This window comes from Camelus ferus, chromosome 12 (assembly GCF_009834535.1).
Source record: "Camelus ferus isolate YT-003-E chromosome 12, BCGSAC_Cfer_1.0, whole genome shotgun sequence".
NCBI classification, from domain to species: Eukaryota; Metazoa; Chordata; class Mammalia; order Artiodactyla; family Camelidae; genus Camelus; species Camelus ferus.
Genome location: NC_045707.1, coordinates 56,789,667 through 56,815,212, shown reverse-complemented (window position 1 = coordinate 56,815,212; position 25,546 = coordinate 56,789,667). Strand labels below are relative to the sequence as shown.

The 25,546-nt window shown below is 32.9% G+C and overlaps 1 protein-coding gene across 2 annotated transcripts in view; it reads right to left on the bottom strand.

Annotated features, from left to right (window-relative positions):
• Positions 1–25,546, bottom strand: part of PPFIA2 (PTPRF interacting protein alpha 2) — a 389,252-nt gene that overhangs the window by 293,427 nt on the left and 70,279 nt on the right. For both annotated transcript variants that reach the window (XM_006189282.3, XM_032493818.1), the window contains exon 3: positions 22,700–22,753. In XM_006189282.3, the coding sequence (XP_006189344.1) occupies positions 22,700–22,753 (54 nt within the window). The remainder of the gene's footprint in view (positions 1–22,699; positions 22,754–25,546) is intronic.

Genomic DNA, 25,546 nt, shown 5'->3' with positions numbered 1-25,546 from the left:
ATAGCATGCTCCAGAAATAAGGTTGTATGTGTTCTGAATCAAAGTCGCAAGAGAGTTTTCGTGCTTCTGCTCTCCATTTTGAGACCAGTGCCACTGCTGCCATTTTACCTTCTGATAGGACATTACTGCAATTGCCCTAGCCTTGCAACTTCAAAAATCGGAGATCATATATGATATACACACATACACACATACATACATACATATATAATTTTGTTGTTGTTGTTGTTATAGTAAGACTAACATGAAAATTGCTTGTATAGTTGAGTTAAAGAGATACAACAAAAAAGGTAGAAAAATAGAAGATTAGCTCTAGTTGTAGAACAATTTCTGTACAGAATTATATAGGAATTTATATAGGTCACTTTATTTCTCTGGCCTTAGTTTTTACATATGTTCAATACTTATAGCCCTCTGATCCTTCTGTATGCTACAAGGTTTTCTTGGGGATCTGATAATGATAATGTTAATAAAAACTGCAAGCATATTCAGCTCCTTCTATATGCCAGCCACTATACTTTATAGAGAGCTTTATATATATATATATATTCATTCATTTATTGTAACATACATATGTAAGTTATTCAAAATGTCATTCTAAAATATACTGTCATTCAATGCTCTATTCATATTGGCTAAAAAAGCAAAGGAATTATAATTTGAATTTATTGAAAATAATTTATTGTCACACATCATCTCTCTGAAGGATGGGTTTCTAACAAATATACCGTATAAGAACTGAAAGAAAAACATCAAAGACCTCTCAACCACTAAAATACCTTTACAGACTCCTGTCCTAAAGCTACTAAGAATTACCCTGTATAATAATGTCTGAAATCATGCAAAGTCCAATAAATCTGCCACTACTAGTTCCTCAGAGTCATATTTTTATTATATATAATAAATTATGAATGAAAATAACTACAAGTAAAGTATTTATGTGAATTACAATTGGTTATAAGAATTGAGAGATAAATATTGCTATAGCCCAAAACTCCTGGTGGTATAATTATCTGAATTGAGGCTCTTGGAGAAAAAAATAAGGACATGCAGGCTGGATAATGTGATGGTGAAGATGGTTTCTTATCAGAATCAGTAACTGGATTGGAAATCACCTGAATATAGGTCACCAAAAATAAGACTCAAGTTCTTGTAACTGACCCCTTATAGTTCGCTGCTATTGAATATCAAGACACAGAGGTACATTCACAAATTATATTTATCACTCAAAGTTAGATAAATAAGAAACAAAGAACAGAATCATGATATATAAAATTCTAACAAACTGGAAGAATGAAAGCCAGGTTGCTTAACCTTACTAAAAATAATTGCCCAACTCAAACATGTTAGAAAGGGTAGGGAAAACCTGGCTTAAGAAAACCCATGTTTAAACAATAAACCATTAAAAAAAAAACAGAATAGATTTTATTCTTCTGCATTCTTCAACACAGAAGAGTGATATAACGTGTTATCAAAAAGTAGTAAGGTAATTTGGAATCCCAAAGCATAAGCACAGTATTTGATTTTGCAAGATGATGAAGCCTGTAGTTTTTTTAATATTTGGGAGGAGGGCTACTTTATAGCTTTGGGCTCCCCACTGTAAGAGTATCATCACCAAATTTTAGTCGAATCTTTGAAAATTAGTTGGGATGAAATAATGTCAAATGTGGAACATTTAAAAGAACCAGAAACACTGTAATCCATAAAAATGCTAAGGTTTTTCAAGTCAAGTTCCAAGAAATCCTAGATGTATTAATGACCTAATGTTAAAAAAAAATAAGGATAATGCACCACAGAAAGATTCTAGAAAAATGCTCATTATTTTTAAGTAGACAGTTGTATATTATATGTTATGCAATATTTTATTATGATAACATTTTGTTAAGCAATCTATTCTCTAGTGCAGGTTAATGAAGTATTAGTATCTTGTAATAACCTTTAATGAAAAAGAATATAAAAATGAACATATGTATGCCTGGAACACTATGCTGTAGCCCAGAGATTGACACATTATAACTGACTATATACTTCAATTAAAAAAAATTAATAAAGCTACTTGAGAAATGTGAAAAAAATTACTATACTATAAATTACAAGTACTGTATTTTTAAAATGAATTATTATCCCTTTAATATTCCTGTCTTCCATTACATATAAGCATATATTCCCACAAGGTGGTGCTCTTTATTTAAAAATTCCAACAGGAAGCAGTTTTGTTTTATATTTGCATAGTGTTCAAAGACATGATACAGACTTCAGCAAACTGTAAATGATAAGATGAGCAGTGAAAATGCATTTGTTACTTAAAAATTATTTTTATTGATCACTTCATTCCACTTATTAAAGTTGGATTTTCATTTTAAAAATGTACAAATAAGTTGTGGTAACAATTTAGTTACCAAAATTTAGAGATTAAAAATTAAGTGTTAAGATATGAATTGGAAAATGCATTCTATTCATAAGTGAAAACACAGAAGGGAGGATAAGAACATAAGCTTGTCTGGAATAGAAGTCTTCTCTGGAAATAAAGGGAAGCTAGAATAGAGATTGGAAACACTATCTAGAAAATCTTTCATATCAAGCTAAGTAAAAAGGAGTCAGGTATTAAGCACTTTTAATTAACTAGGATTCAGCTACTGGGGAAGGAAGGAGGAAAACAAAAAGAGAGAGAAAGACAGGTTGAGAGAAACAGACAGAAAAAGAAAGGAAGAAGGAAAGAAAGAAAAGAACTTGGAAAATGATAATGATTTTATCCACCATTTCTTTCAAAAATCTCATTTCTTGATTAGGAGGTAGGAAGTGTGAATTTGCTATTTCTTCAGTCCCCTTAATTCCCTCAAACCTGTTAGAATGTTACTACCATGATAGTGTTCAAAATGTTATATTATTTGTTCATATTGCTCATCATACAGGCCAGAGAGTTTATCTAGTAACCAACAAAAGGAAGAATAATAAATTCCAATACTGGATGAAAATAAATTGGTTGATGAGTTCTATTTCTACTTAGGACAATACAAAGTGTTAAGAGAACACTGCTCCCATGCTACTGATCAGGAAAAAAAAAAGTGATCTAAAAAACATCTAATGTTTTTCTTTAACAATCAGAGAACAATCAGAATGCAACGCATTCAGATGAACCAAATCCCCAAAGTTGACAAGCCCCTCTGAGGAAAGACAGGATATGTAAACTGTTTAATTATTGGTAGAACATGAGAAACAAGAGAAAGCAGTCATAAAAGTAGGTGAGAAAAAACAAACTTACATTTTGACACATTTTTAAAAGTTTAGTGTGGGCTATCACAGGAGAGCAGAATTCCTGGGAGCCCCACACCAAGGGGAGCCTGCACCTGCTCCATCACCGGCTCTTTTATAAGATGGCCTCAGCTGCTGCGTGAGGAGAGGCATGAACAGAGAAAAATATGTTTGCCACTAAGGAAGGGGCAAGAACACTCGTAGCATCTAACATCTTGTCCTGCTTTGATAAGAAAAGTCACCTGTCTGCAAGAGAGGAAGGAAATCCTGCTTCAGTCCCAGGCAGAAGTTGGCTGCCACTAGGGAGAAAACAGGGAATCCTCTCACGTCTTGCTCCCAGGCCAAGGTCAGCTGCCAGAGAGATGGAACAGAAATCCACCTCCTCTAACCATCATGGCCCGTAGGGGAAAAAGCCATCTGCCATTGGGAGAAGAGCAAGAAAACTACCTGAACCCAGGACTCTGCAATGATACAAAAAAAAGATTTTCTGCCATGAGGGAAGGGCAGGAGACTAGCTCATGGAAATACTGATTCAGGACAGAGGTCAGCTGCCCTGGAGGAAAGGTAGAGAATTCTAGGCCGACTTGGGAAGGAGCAGGAAAGTGGAGAAAGACCTGGTCCTGAGGCTTAACACTGAGGCTGGAGGAGTAGAACTATGAAATCCCAGTCACTCCTCTCCTGGCTCTTCCGAGAATGAGCCACCGTAGTCTATTGCTAGGGACAGCACAAGAACGCAAAGAGAGACTTCCCCCACCTCTTTGGTAGCACAGGCATGCAGAGTCTTCTGAAAGTTGAGAATGGAACAGGAACATTTAGACAATCCTTCTGGCATTCCAAGACTTATCCGAAATACACCATAGGTGAAGCTCAAAAATAGAGGCATTTTAAGCCTGTGTTGCACTGCAAGTATCACTAAAGCCCAAATCAAGCTCAAGTGCTAACTACTGACTTAATCCCCAAATTAATGGCCTGATAAAGAGACGTGACCATTTATGCATATAAATATAATTTGTCAGTTTCTTCCTTTTTTTACACATTTTTTGATATTCAATCAGTAACCACAAAACATGCAAAAAGAAAAAAAAAAGTACCATAGAACCAGACACAGAGAAATGCAAGTTGTTCAAATGTTGGAACATTCAGGCAAAAACTTTAAGATAATTATGATTGCTATATTAAAATACCCAGTAAAAAATAGTGGAGCACAAGTAAAAACAAATAGGAAATTTCAGCATAAAAATGGAAACTGTGACTAAAACAATCCAATGGGAATTACTGGAAATAAGAGACATGATATGAAAGATTAAAAATTCCTTTGATGGGCTTAGTTGCTGACTGGACAGCAGCAAACCAGAGAACTTGAAGATAGGTAAACGGAAGTTATACACACTGAAACATGGAGAGACAAAAGGATGGAAAAACAAACAACAGAACATCCTAAAGCTGTAAGACATTATCAAGTAGTCTAAAATATATGTAAATTTTCCAAAAATAAATGGGGGAAAATTACATATTCAAGAAGTTCAGAGAACTTCAAGAAAGAAATAAGAGGGAATACATGAATAGGTAAATCATAGTAAAACTAAAAACCAAAGATGAGGAAAAACTCTTGAAGGCACACTTAGAAAGAAAAATACATTATATACAGAGCAACTGTGATTAAATATTAAAGGAGAATTCCTGTCAGAAAATATTTAAGTTAGGAGACAATGGAGCAACACCTTTAATGACAGAGGGGAAATTTAAATCTAGAATCCTATAACTGATGAAAATATATTTATCCAAGATTGTATAAAAAGTATAATACCTCATGACCCAGTATGTGTTAGTACAAAAATAAGTTTATTCAACAATTAAAATCAATTTATATAATTCACTAGAAAAAAAATCACATAATTTTCTCAACCAATAGAAAGTCAAAAATAATTTAATAAAATTCAAATTAATTCATGACAATAAATCTTAGACAACTAGAAATAAAAAAAGATCTTCCTCAATTTGAAAGGGAAACTTTATTAAAGTAAGATTAAAAAAGAAGAAAATCATATAACTAACATCCTTCCTAATAGAATAATGACTTTTCTCCCCCTAGCACCAGGAACAAGATAAGGACGTCCGGCTCATCGTTTCCTTTCAGCATTGCTTGGGAAGTCCGAACCAGATAAAGTCTGTCTTTATTTTCACACAATATGATCATCTACAGAGAAAGCTACTAGATTTGGTAATCAGGAATGATTAGTAAGGGGAAGGATAGGGCATAAGTTAAGAAACCTCTTCAATATTCCTTAAACAAGTATTTCTCTTTAACTTCAAGAGGAAGATTAGAGGTCAAAAGTGACTTTAGGCCTGGAGACAGAGATTTTTGATTTAGCTACATGTCGGGTAAGCTACGCTAGTTCTTGACCACTGTAAAAATGTGTGTACAGAGAGAAGCATGTGACCAAGGACTGAATTTTAGGACATGCTCACTTGGATACAGTGGGAGAAAGGAGTCTTTTGCGGCAAGGACTGAGCAGTATCAAATGCGAGAGAGCGAGCAAGGAAAATGGAGAATGAAATTAGGTCACTGGAGTCAATTATTACAGCTCCAAATATAATTTTCAAACATTTTGTTATAGTTGGGGAGCAGAAATAATTTCACAGAAAATGAAGGAGAGAATGTGCTAAGAAACTGTAGTAGGAGGCATTAAGTACTAGTTTAATAACTCTAGTTGTGCAGAGGAGTTAGACAGTCAACATAGAAAAGATATCATCTTGAAAAAAAGGGTGTTAAGCGCAAGAGCTAATTGAAAATATAGAAAGGGAGTCAGTGGAAAGGAAGAGCTTGCTGGAGGAAGGAAGAATATCTGAAGGTTAAAGGTCCCTAAGGTTAAAGGTTAAAGGAGCTAGGAGAGAAAGGAGAACAATAATACAGGTGAAAACCAAGAGAGATGGGAAAAAAGTAATTTGTTAAGATAGGTGGTTGAGATTTATTCCTGTTGTAGGGAAAATTTAAAACATTTTTTCAAAACACGCCAAAAAGATAGTTAGTCAATGTATCAATGTTGTATGACTAGAACTTTAAAATGCTATTTTCTTTTCTTTCTTTTCTCATTATTTTCTCTTACTTCCCTCTACTTGATTCTTCTTCTCAAGGCAAGCTTCCAAGGTGATGATTCAAAATTGTCTTACTTTAATGATGTTAGGACTGAAGGCTACAAGACGCTCAGAATCTTAATTATAGTTACTAAAGGATTATCCTAAATCCTCACATAATAGTGAAATGCAGGTTTAATTTTACAGATGAGGAAACTGATGCTCTGTGAGAATAAGGAGCTTGTCTAAAATCAAAGCACTTATTAAAGTGATAAAATTGGGATTAAATCCTAGGATCATTTCTTAAGACTTTGTTTCTATCTCATATAATCACAGTACTTAATAAATACTGTCTTTTGTTCATTCCCTCAGTGAAACTAGAGTCTATTCTTGCCTTTTGAAGATAGCATCCCCTTGTGATTAATTCCAAAGAGGAGTTACCACAGTTACAGTTTTGACCAGACAAAAGAAAATCAGTGATCTTACTTTCACTTCTGCCACTAACAAGATATGACCACAAGCAGAGTATTTGCCTTTCTGAATCTTGATTACCTTATTTGTAAAGTATACAGCCATACAGTTTGTCAGGTCAATTCGAGTTCTATAGTTCTAAGAGTATAAAAATAGACTGTGAAAGAGCAGTTCTACCATATAGATGAATCAAACTTTGGATTGGCTATAGGTTATAACCTCCTTTTCCTCTACTTGAATTTTACATAGAAGCATTTTTTAAGTTATACTATTTGATCTAGCTGTGAAATTAATAACAGAATGCTATTGAGGTTTATTGCTCATCAAAGCTATCAAAAGCAACATGAACTAGGTTAGTGTATTTACAAAAAAAGTCATTGGCAATTTGTTTCAGAATTCCTTATTCCATCTTAAATAGTAAACAAACAAACAAACAAAATAAAACAGTAGCATAAAGACTAAAATCATACAAATGCCAGACTTACTCTGAATGTATTGCTGAGAAAAACTTTTCTCAAGATGATAGGCAAACAATCTTGAACTTTATATCATTTGACTCATGAGTCCTTTGTTTACATACAAGTAAGTCTGTTACATCCACTACTACAGTGAGGCAATAGAACTTGATTCCCCATTTACCTCTGTTTCCCTCTATAACATAACATTCATAAACTTTCCAACAGGAAGCTCCTTATTTAGTGTCCTGTATCGCTTATTTTCCTCTAATTTGCTTCAGTGCTGGCTTGGACTTTTTCTAACTCTCTCCCTAGATGACCTTAACTATTCCCATGACCTTAAATATTATTTACATACTGGAGTCCCTGAAATATAAATCTCAATCCATGTAAAGAACTCACATATGTCAAACTAAATAACATTCTCATTCCTTGCTCCCAAATTTTTCTCTTCCTTGTGTTCTCTGTTTTGGTAAATGTCATGAACATCATCCAGTAACTCAGCTCAAAACTTGGAAAGGCATTTTCAATCGTCCTCAACATGCACTTCCAATACATAAGTAAGACATCAATTCTAATTTTAAAATATATCTCAACCTGCTTTACTTATCTGTTGCCACCACTCTATGCCAAACTCCCACCATCTCTTACCTGGACTCCTATGGTAGTCTACCTCTTCAATTCTTGTCCTATTCTACTCAATTTTTAACAGCATCCAGCATATTATTAATTTAATGATCCAAGCGAATTTACTTTGCCTTCAGCTCACTAAACTTTGGCCACTTTTATGTCATTTGATCCCTGTCTTAGTTTCCTAAGGGTACTATAATAAATTACCAAAAACTTGGTAGCTTTAAACCAGAAATATATTCACTCATAGTTCTAGGTGCCAGAAGTCTGAAATCAAGTTGGGCAGGTTTGATTCTTTCTGGAAACTCTGATGGAGAGTCCATTCCATGCCTCTCTCCTAGCCTCTAGTGATTGTTAGCAATCCTTTGCATTCTTTGATTTATAGTTGCATGATTCCAATCCCTGTTTCCATTTTTACATGACATTCTCCTTTATGTGTCTATGTGTTCTCCTCTTCTTATAAGGACACTAGTCATTGGATTTAGAGTCCATCTTAAATCTGGGATGACTTCCTTTCAAGATCCCAAACTAATTATATCTACCAAGATTGTATTTCTAAATAAGGTCACATTCCAAGGTTCTGGGTAAATATGAATTCTGGGGGGACACTATTTAACCCACTATACTCCTCGTCTTACTATATCTGCCTAGATCATTCATCATCTACTCTTCAGGTAGCTGATCTTTTTAAAGTCACTTCCTCAAGAATAGTTTCCTTGAACTTGTCTTTCATTCTTAATAGTTCCTTTTTAAAAAATATGTATTTTTATTGAAGTATAGTCAGTTTATAATATTATGTCAATTTCTAGTGTACAGCACAATGCTTAAGTCATACATGAACACACATATATTCGTTTTCATATTCTTTTTCACCTTAAGTTACTACAAGATATTGAATATAGTTCCCTCTGCTATACAGCATGAACTTGTTGTTTGTCTATTCTATATATATCAGATAGTATCTGCAAATCTCTAACTCCCAATTTATCCCCTCCCAACCACCTCCCCAGTAACCATAAATTTGTTCTCTATGTCTGAGAGTCTGTTTCTGTTTTGCAAATAAGTTTGTCTGTCTGTTTTTTTTTGTTTGTTTTTAAGATTAACATACAAGTGGTATCATATGGTATTTTTATTTCTCTTTCTGGCTTATTTCACTTAGAATAACAATCTCTAGTCCACCAAAATTGAATCAAGAAAAAACAGATCATTTGAATAGACCAGTCACTAGAAGTGAAATAGAATCAGTAATAAAAAAACATCCCTGCAAACAAAAGTCCAGGATCATATAGCTTCACTGGGGAATTCTATCAAACATACCAAGAAGAGCTCATATTGATCCTTCTCAAACTCTTCCAAAAGATTGAAGAGGAGGGAATACTCCCAAACTCATTCTTTGAAGCCACCATCACCCTGATATCAAAGCCAGACAAAGATACTGCTAAAAAAGAAAACTACAGGCCAGTATCATTGATGAACAAAAAGATGATTATTTTTTAAATCTTCATTCTGGTGCTGGTTTATCTTTCTATATAATGAGTGTAACACTATTTTTTATATTTTCCCATAACAACTTTAAATATGCATAAATACATTCATGTTTGAAATTTTTTTCATATTCTTAATTATCTGGGAAATATATATTACATAATTTAATTTTAATAATCTATTCTTCTTTCCACTTTTACAAAATCAAGTTAGGGTGAAAGTTACATTTCCTTGATGATTTTTTATTTCATTAATTTAGTATGGTTAGTTGAGAAGTTAGTGTATGTGATCTAGCCATTAAAAGGAAGTAATTATATTAAATGAATTTTGAAAGTTAGACACATCTTCAGCTGTTAAATACAGAAAGATCTGAAAGAGTTTCTATGTTTGGTTAAATAAAAAGGAAGGAAATAAAAATAGAAGGGTAGGAGAAAAATATTTATTAGATTTTTTTAGGAAAAAATAGAAATAAATCCAGCTGTACATTATGATAAGTGTAGAGTACTTTGTGTGTACTTTTGATGTGTAAGTACTTTGATAAGTAAAGAGTAATCTTCTCTGTACAGTGAATGTGCATGGAGACCTGCCAGTATTTTAAAGGAACACATCCTCATGAGTGTGAGTGAACAGGGAAAATAGTTGAGCTCCTGGCAGATATTAGTTGCTCAACAAATATTTGAATAAAATAATGACATTGACTAATTAATAAGGAAGTTCACTTTTATTCCTAGAATGTTGACATTTTACCATTAAAAATAATCATTATATTATTAATATGTAATGATATTAAATAATTATATGATATTAAATAATTATATGATTATTATATATGATATAAAATATCATTATAAACAAATGCTGAATTTTATCTGTATTTTGTCTGCATCTATGTAGATAATCATACGAATTTTTTCCCTATTAACATGGAGAATTACATTCACTTAATTGTAAAAGTAAAAATAATCTTGCATTTCTGGAACAAAGCCAACTAGGTCCTGATGTCATATCCTTACTCATTGGTTCACTTAATTAACTAACATTTTAGGTTAATATTTCAGGCTTTGCTTCAAGGTTATTTTTTTTGCCTCATGTGGCAAACAGGCCCAAAGGTGGCCTCCATGTTCAACCCTTCCATAAACTCCTCCCTTTGACAATGGGTAGGGCTTGTGATTTGCTTCCAACTAAATAGAATATGGCAAAGGTAATGATAATTCATTCCCATCACTATATAGGTATGTGTATATATGTGTACACACACAAGCACACACACATACATGTATACATAGACATACGTACCACTTATCACGGGAGCTCGAAAGGGGACCTTGAGCTCCAGATCAAAATGCCACCTGGCCCACACCTTGATTGCAGCCAGTTAAAATGCTTAGCAGAGGACCCAAGTAAGCTATTTTCAGACTCCTGACCCACAGAAACTGAGACAGTAAATGTGTTGCTTTCAGTCTCTTAGGTTGTGGTAATTTGTTACACAGCAAAAGAAAACTAATGCATCTCATTAAACAACTTGGGAAGTGCTTCTTCGTTTTAATTGTCTTTTAGAGCTTTTAATACTTGGTATAATCCCTTCCTTAAATGATTGTAGAATTCACTGGTGAAGCCATCTGGTTCTAGAGTTTTCTTTGTGAGAAGATTTTTAATTGAAGATTTCATTTCTTTCATCTGAAGTATTTTTTGCACTTTTTATTTTTTGTGTTATCTTGGTAAAGGTATGTTTTTCTAGGAACTTCCTCATTTCATCTACTTTTTAAAAATTCATCAGCATAAACTGTGTTCAGAATATCCTCATTATTTTAAATTTTACCAACCCCTCAGAGATTCATCAGTTAACTTTTTTAAAAAAAAAATTTAGCTTTATTTATACTCTGTATTAAATATTTCTATTTTATTAATTTTTGCTGCTAGCTTCATTTTTCCCTTCTTTCTATATCCTAGGTTTTATTTGTTCTATTTTCCTAGCTTCTTGAGATGATGCTTAGATCATTGATTTTCTTAGCTTTCATTTTTTCTAATATAAATTAATGCTATACATTTCTAAGTGGGGCTTAAACCACATCCTACATCTTTCAAGATGTAGTATTCCAGTATCATTGAATTTGACTTTTTTTTCTTATTTTTTATTTTGAACTCTCTCACCAATGAATTAAGTAGAAGTATAAGGCATATTTTCCCAACACTTCAGTACTTTCTATTTATCATCTTTTAATTTCATTTTTTCTATTAATTTCCATCTGAACTCTGATGTAAGAAAACATATTCTGTATGATTTCAGGTCTTTGAAATTTATTGTCTTCTTGTATAACCCATATTTGGGCAATTTTTAGAAATAAAATGCAAGATTATATATCATGGAGGACATGCTTATTTATCACATTGCTCAAATTATCATTATCTTTAAAGATTTTATCTTCCTATTCAGCCAGGTATTGAGAGAAGTATTAAAATGTTCCACCATGACTGAGGGTAATTTTAGTCTCCTTTTATTTCTGTTAACTTTTATCTTCTATATTTAAGTGTTTGCTATTAGGAACACAAGCATGTAAAATTTCATTCTTCCATTTTTTTATATTTCAGTATCTCTCTTTTTATATTTAATATTTTTTCTGAAAGAATACACTTTCTGATGTTAATGTAGCTGCATGTGCTTTTATTTTTTTTTATCTAGTATTATATGGTATATCTTTTATATCATTTTAGTTTCAGACTTTATTTCCACATTTTAGATTTCTTTCATAAACTACACAAAGTTTTTAAAAAATCATTCAGACAGTCTTTCACAGAATTAGAACAAATCATAATAAAATTTATATGGAACCACAAAAGACCTAGAATTGCCAAACCATTACTGAAGAAAAAGAAAGAGGCTGGAGGAATAACTCTCTCAGACTTCAGACAATACTACAGAACTACAATAATCAAAACAGCATGGTATTGGTACAAAAACAGAAATATGGACCAATGGAACAGAATACAGAGCCCAGAAATGAACCCACAAACTTTTGGTCAACTAATCTTCAACAAAGGAGGCAAGAATATACAATGGAATAAAGACAGTCTCTTTAGCAAATGGGAAAACTGGACAGCAGCATGTCAATCAGTGAAACTAGAACACTCTCTTACACCATACATAAAAATCAACTCAAAATGGATCAAAGACTTAAACATAAGACAAGATACAATAAACCTCCTAGAAGAAAATAATAGGCAAAACATTATCTGACATACATCTCAAAAAAGTTCTCCTAGAACAGTCTACTCAAGCAATAGAAATAAAAGCAAGAATAAACAAATGGGACCTAATGAAACTTACAAGCTTCTGCACAGCAAAGGAAACCATAAGTAAAACAAAATGACAACCTAAGAAATGGGAGAAAATTTTTGCCAATGAAACCGACAAAGGCTTGATCTCCAGAATATATAAGCAGCTCATACGACTTAATAAGAAAGAAACAAACAACCCAATCCAAAAATGGGCAGAAGACCTAAACAAGCAATTCTCCAAGGAAGAAATACAAATGATCAAAAGGCACATGAAAAAATGCTCAATATCACTAATTATCAGAGAAATGCAAATCAAAACTACAATGAGGTATCACCTCACACCAGTCAGAATGGTCATCATTCAAAAGTCCACAAATGATAAATGCTGGAGAGGCTGTGGAGAAAAGGGAACCCTCCTACACGGCTGGTGGGAATGTAGTTTGGTGCAGCCACTGTGGAAAACAGTATGGAGATTCCTCAAAAGACTAGGAATAGACTTACCATATAACCCAGGAATCCCGCTCCTGGGCATACATCCAGAAGGAACCCTACTTCAAAAAGACATCTGCACCCCAATGTTCATAGCAGCACTATTTACAATAGCCAAGACATGGAAACAGCCTAAATGTCCATCAACAGATGACTGGATAAAGAAGATGTGATATAATTATATAACGGAATACTATTCAGCCATAAAAACTGACAACATAATGCCATTTGCAGCAACATGGATGTTCCTGGAGAATGTCATTCTAAGTGAAGTAAGCCAGAAAGAGAAAGAAGAATACCATATGACATCGCTAATATGTGGAATCTAAAAAACAAAACAAAAACAAAACAAAAATAAATGCAAAACAGAAACAGACTCATAGATATAGAACACAAACTTGTGGTTGCCTGGGGGTGGGGGTGGAAAGGGACAGACTGGGATTTCAAAATGTAGAATAGATAAACAATATTATACTGTATAACACAGGGAAATATATACAAGATATTATGGTAGCTCACAGCAAAAAAGAAATGTGACAATGAATATATGTATGTTCATGTATAACTGAAAAATTGTGCTGTATACTGGAATTTGACACAACATTGTAAAATGACTATAACTCAATAAAAAAATGTTAAAAAAATCATTCAGACAATCTATTTCACATTGACTATCTTTCAACTTATATTTCATGCAATTACTTATATACCCTTATTTAAAAGTTAGAATAATGATGTTGGTTGTAATGTGAAATTTTAATGAATTTCCTGGCCTTTTAGGGAATGGTGATGTAATTTAAACGAAACCCAGTGTTTTTGTATAGGAATATCAAGGAGGTTTTAAATTTGTTTTCAAAAAGTGTTGTCCATAGAAGAAAAAGAGTCACTCATATGGATTACCCATTTTAATCTATGATGAGGAAAAGTAAAAATGGAAAAAATAACTAGCATTACCAAAATGCTTTCTACCACACTCCAATAAAAGTATAAATGGTTCCTAGTTATAAAATATAAGAATAAGAATACCTAGAGAATGTGTTATATAGCCAGAAGATGATTTTGCAGCTTTCAAGCTTGATGAATGCTTTTGGTGAAATATTAAAATTTTAATATTGTAACTGTTCCACTTTTCCTATAACAATTATAACATTATAAATATGCTTCAATAGCTTCAAATATCTTTTGAAAAATAATTTAATAGCATATCATAAAATCTTTAAGGCATATTCTTGCTATGTGGTATTCTTGAAACAACATAGATTCTAACTGAAAGTAAAAATTCTGCATAATCTCAACTTTATTATGAATATAAAATCAGATTCCTTTTTAAAGTGCCTGTAGTGGTCATAATTAATGCTAAGTGAAAAACAGAATATGCATGTAATTTCAGCATTTACATTTTGAGGATTCATGTTTCCCTGAGTGTGCATTTGAAAAAGACAATCTCGTTTCAGAGAATTAGCTAGAGAAAATTGTTTACCTTCCAGATACATGTGTTCCTTCACAGAGAAACTCATTCTTAGGTAGGGCTAGAGGAAAGTAAGCCCTAATGTTGATTTCTCTGGAAGCCCAAAGAGGAAGAAGAGGAGGATCCCAATCCACAAAAGTTTGCAGTGTCTTACCCAGTCACACTTTGATGAATACCAATGGTAGAAAGGGGCAAATCTTCAGAACACTAGCTTCTTCCTCATTTCGCCAAAGGAGGTAGAGCATCACCTCATTGGGATCTCAGGAAAAGCAGCGGCAGCAGCCTTAGATCTGTGCAAGTCCTGCTACCTCAGGCTATGTGGGAATGGGCCATCAGACCCTCCTTCTTTGAGGGCCCACTGGGTGCAGTCATGACTGTTTTCTGGAATAGCCAAATAAGCACTGGCCCATAGCCTAATCTCAATAAGGCTGCACAGGTGTCTAGCTGTTAAGCTCCACAGGCACATGGAGAGTTTCTGGGGTTTTAGAAAGAAATAACCCACCTTTACTTTTTAAACAGATATCCTCAAACTAGATTTAATTTTATATTCTAAATAACTTCAGCAATTAAATTTCAACTGATGTACTTTAAGTTGCAGCAGCCAGTTTTACCAGTTGCTAAAGTTGATAGAATTGAAATACTTTTGGATACAAGGTAAGGAAAGACCCTTGATTTCTTCCCATCCAGAATAAAGGCTCTAATTTAATGCAAGTTAGATCTTGAAGACCTGGTTCAACATTCACCTTTCAAAACAAGTCTTCCCCCCAAATAAATTCAAATCCCTTCAAACACACTTACTATAGTTATTACCATATAATACATATGTAATTATGTATTTATATACCCATTTTTTGCACTTATAAATCATATTTTAGAAGAAACAAATGCTAGCCAGTTAGAGTATAAAAATCTATAGCACTGAATTTATGTCTTTCATTTTTTGCTAAGGTATCCAGAATAGCACTATGAACATCATAGGCATTACAAATATGTTTCTTAAATAAACCTTTATTCTTACTTTATATTTTTGACATTTTAATGAGCAATTATATGTACAAAGCTGTATTCATCCATCTGTTTTTTCAGATAGACATCCTAAATTATAAGCATCTTTGATCAAGAATAAAAATAGTCCACTTTATTATGTTGGATATGAACAGTCTAATTAGAAACCAGCCTCTTGTTTAGTGAAGAAACTAAATAAATCTGCCTTACTTTTTGTAGGATGAAATGTATATGTAAATATACATAAAATAATTACATATATGTTTTATCCTTAAATGTGCTTATATATGCTATATATAAATACACATATATATACACAAATAAGCAAATTCATGTATAATAAAAATGAACAGAAATAGAAAAGAAGGTGGGAAAAAAGAACAAAATACAAATATGTACAATGTCTGTAGTTGAAATTATATTACTATTTAGGACAAAATTATAATAGGGATTTTGAGGAGCAAAGATAGTTAAAATAACATATTAAACTTTATATGATCTGAAAACAGTATATATTAATATATAGTTCAAAATAGTATTATCATTATTAACAAAAATAATATATCTTTGCAATAATGCAAGTTCCTAATTTATTTTGCTTATTATGCATTTTTTAATTAACATAATGATTTTCCCTCAAAAACTTTCAAGTACCTTTATTCTTATAGTTTGATTAAAAACTGACAATAAGTAACAAGTAATACTCTATTCCTAACAAGGAGTTATTACTCTCAGCTTCCCAAATAATTCACCTATACTGGTGAATCATTTCTAAAATATTTCCTATCACATTGATCACGAGTGAAACAATATACTGAGAAATCTCAAAAATGCTTCCATATTCAGTGTTATTCTAAACCCAACCTTCAGATGTTAGTTTATAATTTATATCTCTTTGCTCACTTTCATGTTTAACATAATTTAAATTTTTGAATGTAGGAAGCCATATTTGGAATGTGCCCTCTAATTCAGTAGTTTATGTTGAAATATAGATGCTTAAATAGTTCTAATCAGTAATGCATTAATGAATAGGAAATAACCTAACGTGGAAATCTTTTGGTATCATATGTGCTAAGCATTACATGTCTTTCATGATAAAAATCCCTGCATATAAACCATCTTTCATTATTTTGGTTACTTATTTATGGCACCAATATTTTAAGTACCTATTTTGACAAGTTAAAAAATTAATCAATTAATTGATTAAAATGAAGTTGTTGAGTCCTTTCTTCCCTATCCCCTACCCACACTGGCATATAGGAAGCAAACATCTGATTCAGCTGTTATGTGCATCCCCAGACTCGAAGGGATACACATTAATTTCTTTCTCCCCTAGTCTTACATATATTTCATGGAATCACCCACTGACAGACCTGCTGAATAAATACCCAAACACTGGGGATACCACTGCCTTCTTCTATGAGTCACTGCTTTGGGTCCACCCTCATCTGACTTAGGAGAAGCGTAAGGTTTTTTTACTGCACCACTCTCTACCAGCTGAAACTCTGCCAATGAGCCCTTTCTGATCTTCACTGAGAGAGGCTCAAGGTGGTGATTCATAGCAGCAGGACTGATACTACTCTCATTGTTAATTCGTAAATCTGTGGTATGTCTAGCACTCCTGCTCAGAAGGTAGAGGTGATGCTTATCATCAATGGTACCAAGCTTTGAGGCTCTAAGTAAAATTTTGAATCAGCAATGGAAGTTCCATTTCACATCCTTTACTCTCTTATTTATTGAAAGCTTCAATTTGTTCCACCTGAAGACCTATTAAAATTATTATTAAAATTCTTCTTCTTCATTCATTCATTATTCATTACTCAGTTGCCAAACTAGAAAGTTCAAAAATCAGCCTTGAGTTTTTAAATAAGTCTCATTCTCCTTCCTCCAAATAACCCCCTATTCTTGTGTATTGCTCATGAATCAGTCCATTCCTCTCCATTTTCACTGTCACTTGATAGGCTCATACTAAAAATTTAATGTTTTACTCAAAATACAATGTTGACTTTCTGCTAAAATACTACCTCAATGAATTTTATAACGCAGTGGGACTGGGGGAAAAAAAAAAAAAAAAGGTCACCATCATTATTTTCATCACCTCTCCTTTGGATGACTACAAGAGTCCTTTTCACTGGTTTCCCTGCTTGGACTTTTACCTCAATCACTCGTCCATAGAGCCAGGAAAATGTCTCTAAAGGACAGGGCAGATTAAATGACTCTCCTTTTTAAAGACTTTGATGGATCCTCACGGTCTTTAGTATACATCACAATTTTTTTTTCTATGAAATTTCTTATCTCTTCCTCTGGTTTAACCTTTTTTTCTCTATCTCACTGCTACTTTCCATCCTCTAGCCACTCTGAGTTATTTTCTCATTTTTTGACTTATGCATACACTATTTCCTTGTTTAAGATGCCAGACTTCACCTTCCTCAGCTGACAAACTTCAACTCATCCTACAACTAGACATTAATTTATTTTATTTGCCTTCTTTGATCCTCCAGACTCTTTCCGTTCTCACCAGTTGGGTTATGTGACCTTCTCTCTTTCATCTCATCCTGTGCTTACATTATACTGTAATTACTTTTTACCAACCTGTCTACTCCACTATATTCTGAAAGGAGAAACTGAATTGTTTACCACTGTATTTCCAAAACCTAACTAAATGTGTAGCACATAGTGTACACTCAAACATAATACTGAATTCTGACTAAACAAATTGGAGAATGAAAGCAAGTGATACAGCAATATGACAGTCAGGTTGAAAGAGATTAAATTAGATAACATTTCAGATTCACATTTTTTTAATCCCCTTATCTTTTGAAGCAAGTGTGTAGAACATTGATCTTTTTTGAATAAGCAAATTAAAATCAGTTTTGGAGACTTCGACTTTTTCATGCTGTTCACAATTTGAAAAATATATAACCTGGTCTAAACAGCACTCTCAGGAAATTGAATTTGTTTTAAATTCTGTGGAGTGTTTACTCGACTTGCTAAGAACCATCAGGAAGACCATTAAAATGAGAACAGAAAGTACAAAAATACGGAATGTACAATTCTGTTTCCTCAGTGGGGAAAAAATTAATAGAGCTGGAGAATGTTCAGGACAGTGTGCACGTCAAGCCCAAGGATACGGACTAAATTGGTGTTCACTTATTCACCACACTCTAGAAATGAGGAGAACCATTATCATTTGAATAAAGGAAACTTAGAATAATCAAAATGCTAAGATGTGTAGGAACCAAATTTATCTTATTACTCTGAGGTAACAAACAAAGAAAAACAAGAGAGGAACTGAATAGGCCCAGTGGCATTTTTGCTCTAAGTTCTGGATGAGGCAATGAGGTGGACTGAATTCAAACACTGATAACAGCACTCTGAAATATCAGGACACTCTGACATTTGACCAATGTGTTCAGAAATTTGTTTCATATAGTCTAGAGTTTGTCCCACATAACTCCTTAATAGATTTTGTCTATATTCACCCTTAAAAAGAATCAGAAATAGTAAGACAGTGAATAGCTAGTTTATAAATAACCAGAAACTTTCTTAAACCAATACAAAGGGAAACTCCCCTCCTTGTGCACATTAGTCTGCTTGGGTCTGTGTCACTAAACTTAACTTTTGTGGCCAAGCTATGCTACTAAATCCCGCCAGCAGACTTAGACCTAGCTAACAGTCTGAGACAAATCCTGGCTCCAGGCCAAGGGTTGGCCAACACCTCTATGACACTGGCTCATGGGCTCAAGACAGGACATGATCTATCACACTTCTGGTTCTGCACAGACCTGCATATCCACAGCTCTCTAGATACCAGTTTAGCTGGTATAGCAGTATAACTTTTCATGTTTTATACCTGTTTTTCAGTATCCAAAATCTGCTTGGCCATCAGAAGCTGAGTTACTTAGACCTTACCTTGGTCTTCCTAAGGCTGGCCTGATGGCCTGACAATGTGATAACCTGGGACACCCCTGATATCTTACATTTCACAAGGTTTTGATATTTTAATAATGTTAATATTTTAAAGTTAATACACTATGACAAAATGGTGTATTAAAAAGCACTATTTAACTTAATAATTATATTTTACCCTTTAGAGTTTAATTATCTTTCTTTCCCTTTATTTTATATGTAAATATATGCTATGTTTTTAGACTGGAGCTTAATCTGTGATCCAGTTTTTGTGAATGAAAAATAAATGCAGAATGTAGAATATCTTTCATATAATTTTTCAAAGATGATTTTAAGTTAACATAACAGGCAATATTTTTCTCAATGATAGAAGAGTTTATTTTCTAAGATAACTATGTGATTTAGAAAAACCTGTAAGTTCTATTTACAGCAGTGACTGATTTCCAGTTTATGAATTTAAAAACATAGTGTCTGAAATTCTTTTCAGAAGAAAGCGATTATAAAACTTCTTGAATGGCCCCTGAATATAATTAATGAGTGATTCTCTCTTTCATTATTAGCATTAAAACTGAGACTACCTAAATTTTCAAAAAACCTACTTAACATTTATTGTTAAAAATATTAATGCAGACTATATTCATGAGTTCAAATTTATTACCAGACATGCAAATTTGCAAATTTATAATGACATTTGCAAATTTGACACAACTTTTTATACATGCTTGCTATTTAAAAAAAATGTAAAATTCACTTTTTTTAATGCTTCAGAAATATTTATATCTGTCCACAGAAAAAATTTCAAGTTTTAAATATACCATTTATATTTAAAGATATATGTGATATTTCTATTATATGGGTAAAGAAATTACTCCATAGCTATACCTCCTTGTGAGAGACCATTCACTCAACACTTTATAGATTCTGTTCAATGAGTGAAAATTATAGGACCTTGAATATCCTACCAATGAAAATTTCATCACAGAATGGGTTTAGTAATTATAAACATTTATATAAAATATATAACTTTAGAAATGGATAATGAATAACTGTATTTAGATAATCTATTATAAATATCTTTTTCAAAGAAAGGAAAAATAATATGAAACCTCAAATGGACTTAAGTTATACATAATTTACTCTGACTTTCAGTTTTCTAATTTGGGGGCAAAAATAAAAGCTTCATTCAGTCTTATTCTTAAGTGACTGAAGCAACTCCAGATACTACTACCATTTCACCTTCATACTGTGACTACCTTATAAGCTTTATGGGGGGCTAAACAGTGGTTTTATTACATAGCTCTCAGTAATATGCTGTTGATAGCTCTTTAACAATGGGAGACACTAAATACATGTGTCCTGTTAACACCCCAGATTTTCTAAGCTCTTATGTACTCTGACATTTGCATGATGTCTTTCACTTTACAAAAAGTTATAAAACAAATGCACAACCACTGAAACAGGAAAATGTAGACAGCAGTATAAAATACCCATCATCATGGTAGGGGATGGCCAAAACAGAAATTTTATCTTCACAACATTAGAAATTATATCTAAAGAAAAAAACCACATATATGTAGTATAAAAATACAGACACATAAACACACTTATAGGTCTTGGGAATGAAGTTGACTAAGATTGCCTTCAGGACAACCTCTATCCTTTCAGTGACCTTTTACCCCTGCAAGGGGTTTCTTTCAATAACTAGGCTTTATGCTGACTTAATCTTCCATGTTTAGAAACATGCCTTCTTGAAAGGATATGATAAACACTACCATATCCTTTATTGTTAATTTATTTTAACAGGTAAACAATGGGCAAGAGTTTTATGTCCACTTGCAGAAGAGAGGTGTTTTGTTTTGAACAAGGGACAAATCCTCTTAAAACAAACATCTCTGACTGTAGAATTTTTTCAGGAATTAGTAAATAGTGAGGGAGGTATTTTGAAGGAAACAGTTTTATTCTTCTAATAAAAGCTGAATGCTATGCACAAACACAGTGCAAGGCAGCAGGGTGAAATGACATCACAAAAGCAGTCACCTACACCACCCTACATATAAGCTGGTCATAAATCCTGTCACAGTATACTTGCTGGACTGACTGACATTTCATCTTGTCTTATGTTGCAATGTAATAGGTTCTGGGACTAAATAAAAGCGGCTATCTGAGGACAACACATTTTTTTTCCTGCATAAATTCAGACAATGAAAATAAAGGGAAGGGAAAGGACTAAAATGTGTTGTTTCACCTAGTTTAGGAGCAATTTGATGAAGACTAAACAGAATCATGAGACACACGAGAATGAGACAGGAGAGAAAGAGCTACAATTGAAGGTTATCTTTTTAACATCTCACCAATATTTTAATCTAAGTATGTACTTCACCTCGATACCCGGATGAAGTATAGCTAAAAAATTGATAACACAGGGTTCTGCGTGTTCCACACTAAACCTCACAGCGCTAAGTACAAAGCAAACAGTGACAAAATTTTATGCATTGACTATTTGTTGAAATAAATTGAATCTTATTACTTTAATATACACCATGAACTCATGTTTGAGCCTCAAGCATGAAATCGCAGGAATCTTAATTTATTCAATGTTTTTTGAAATCAGACATCACGAAAAGGACAAAGATGCCAACACTAGACCATCAATCTTGTTATAGCTTAAAAATGATAATCTTTTAAAATTTTAGAGCATTTTCTCTAATTTTCTAGATGTTTCCTGGGTAAAGCATGGAAGAAACAGCAATACCAAGAATCAATACTGTGAAAAAATGGGCTGATAAAATAATTTTTGTCAGTAACTAGAAAATATATTCCAACCAAAATCTTACACATACTTAAAGTGTTAAACTCTCAAGTTCCAAAAGGTTTTAACTTTTGGTGTAGTACATCAGTAGGACATAAGGTACGTACATACTCTAATGAAGCTTTTATTTTTATTGTTAGAGTCAATATATGGAAATGAATTTTATGACTTATTAAAACTTTTTAAAACATCAAATGACAGCTTAAAGCAAGTTCACATTTTTGTATTAGTTACTGCAATAGCTACAAAGTTTTGAAAGAAACTATTTCCAAAAGTTACCTGTATGACAAATTGTATACAAGTAACTGTCTAATGATCTGGTATGCACATAATTTAACTCATCAATAGTTAAATTTAATGAAGAATCTAACTTACCGGTGGATCAGCCCCCTTAGAACCAGTCAGCCCTCCTGTTAGGGATTCGATATCCTGAAAAGGGGAGAGGTGTTGATTGTAAAATGCTACTCAACAGCATGGAGAATTTCCCAGTCCCACAGTGTTTTATTTTCTTTAGCTTCAAAGTTAGGGCACTCAGCTACATTTGTTTTGTTTTGCTCTGTTTCATTTTGTTTTGTTTTGAGACAATTTTGCACACTATAATGCTATACAAATAGCTGCATAAAAAAATCTAGATAGTTTCTCCAACTCTGTACAATGTATAAATTTTAAAAACACACACTAATTATTCTTGAAATATACAAAGAAAATGGCTCTATGTGGGAAAGCAGATGTTTCGTTCTCTAAGGAGCTGAAGTGAGGGCAGAACAGGAAAAAAAAAAATAACAAAACTGCAATTTAACATATTATTTGCAAAAATATTAAACCCATGGAAAATGTTTAACCTACAAAAAATTCTAATTATCTATAGCAATTCTATTACTATACATGGAAGATAAAAACATAAAACAGATATGGGTAGATTAGCTATTCTTTTACAAGGATTGATTTCTAGTCTTGAGTCAGCAACCACAGTAGATTATCCTGAGTAATGACTATAATAGACAAAGGTATCATAAATGGAGAAGACAAAAGTATCATAAATGGAGAAATGGGTGATGCTGTGACAAACTGGAGAGCAAAGTGCCTGTTTATAGGGAAAACTACAACTCAGCCTTATCAGTTGTAGGGTTTTGATTTCAGGGTTACTAATCATATGACTTTTTCAAAAGAAGCTAGAATTCCAGATTTTTAATGTTGGCAATTGTTTTAATTTTTAAAACATCCCCACTCTCCCCAGATCAAAACAAAAGCAAAAACAAAAACTGCTCATAGGTAGCTGAATAACAGTTTGAGGCTACATTGAGAAGTTACACTTTTTTTGCTAAAAAGTTTCTTTCTTGTGACCCTGGTCACTTATCTGTTTGCATCTAGCTGAAAGAATAGAGTTGAGGAACCTGGGAAAATACAGTTGCAGCAAGAAATCAACGATGAAAGAAAGATGATTGAGCAAAGATAGAAGGAAAAGAAATTTAAATATCTATGATCAGAGAATCAGCCAACACCTGGATATCATTAAGAAGACTCATGCACTGATTCAGTTGGGACTTAATTACATCGTTATTCTCTGGTATCTCAAAATGGGGAATCTTAACGATAAATGTGGGGCTGAAATGAGCATATGAAGGACAGTAAAGGTAGGGCAGTGAAAAAGAAAGGGATAGTGTAGTGAAAGTGTCCACCTGAAGAAGCTGACTTTGAACAGGTACTCAATGGGTGATGATACATGCATTTATTAAGGACCATAATTAATAAGACAATCACATGGAATGCTTGCCAAGAAAATTAAGTTGTCTTTTCCATAATGGATATACTGTATATAATATTTTCCCTATCCAGCATCCCTTTGAGGAACTTCCTCCCTCCCCCCAATTCTAGCTCCAAAAGAAACATAAAAATTGCTTCAAATGTTTTATGAGCCTGCCAGAGAATTAAGGCAATATAGATTCTAGAAGATATAATGGTAGTCTTAAGTCCTTGACACTATCATTTGAGCAATGTTTGAAACTAGATGTTCTTCCTGCCTCCAACTTGAAGTTTCTGGCTCTCAAACATTCAAAAATCCTAATTAACATGTCTCTAAGTCTGTTTTTGAAAGGCCCTCCCTCCCATCCTGTTGAAATTTTTTATTCCAACACCATGCATACCATAAACAATCAACCCACCTAAATCATTTGATCTTACATGTTCTTTAACATTTCTATTAAGTAATCTAAATAAGTTATGTCCATATATAATAAAATTAAGCCTGAAACGTATTTGTAAATTGGCAAAAAATTAGTATTACTTTTGAATCCAAAGATAAAATACAATTTAAAAATTTATTTTAGAATTTCATGGAATGAACTGACAAGATTTGGTAATAACATGGCTAAAGTATTAGATGCACAGAAAATAAAACACACAGCCCTTTGCACTATTTGATAACACTCCTGTTATGACTGAGACAAAAATCCTATTTATATGAAAGTTTTCTTCCAAGTACATTTTAAATGGAAAGAAAAGGTGTTTAGTACATTTTGAGTTAATACATTTTGTTCTTCATACAAAGGCATAGAAATTCTATTAACAATAGAAACTCATGATATTATCAGAGATTATAGAGAAAATTCAGAGGGAAAAACTTAGCAGTTTGGTTGATGCATTTTGTCATCTTATTAAAATTCTACCATGACGATTTCTTGCCATCACAGAAAAGTTGGGCCAAAGCTCAGATTTTAAAAGTTTAAGCTTTTCATGATAGTCATGGTCTTGAGAAGAATAAAGGAACAATAGAATTCAGAAGATGAATGGAAAAGGCATTGGTATTTATGGTTTTTAACATGTTGAATTAAAGAAATTATGAACTGGGCTCTAAAGAGAATACAGATGTATTATTTTATTCTGTTTATTCTTTTAATTAAAAACAATTTTTTGAGTTTATGTTCTATTTTGAATGTAAGTTGAGAGAGTGTGTCCTACTTGGACAGATGCCAAGTTAAACACCGCTTATCTATCACTTGATGCAAAAAAGAAATTTTCAGATGTGAATGAGCATGAATTCATTTATGCTGTAAAATTAATAGGTGAAATAAATCCCTTCAGAAACTCTGAAAATTGTTAAAAGTGAGTCAATCTTTTTGAAGATTGTTGAATATTTTATCTATGAAATATAACTGAAATCTTTGACAAGTGTTTCTACCTTGTTATTTAAATGTCTTTTTATATAGGTAACAAAAAGGGAGA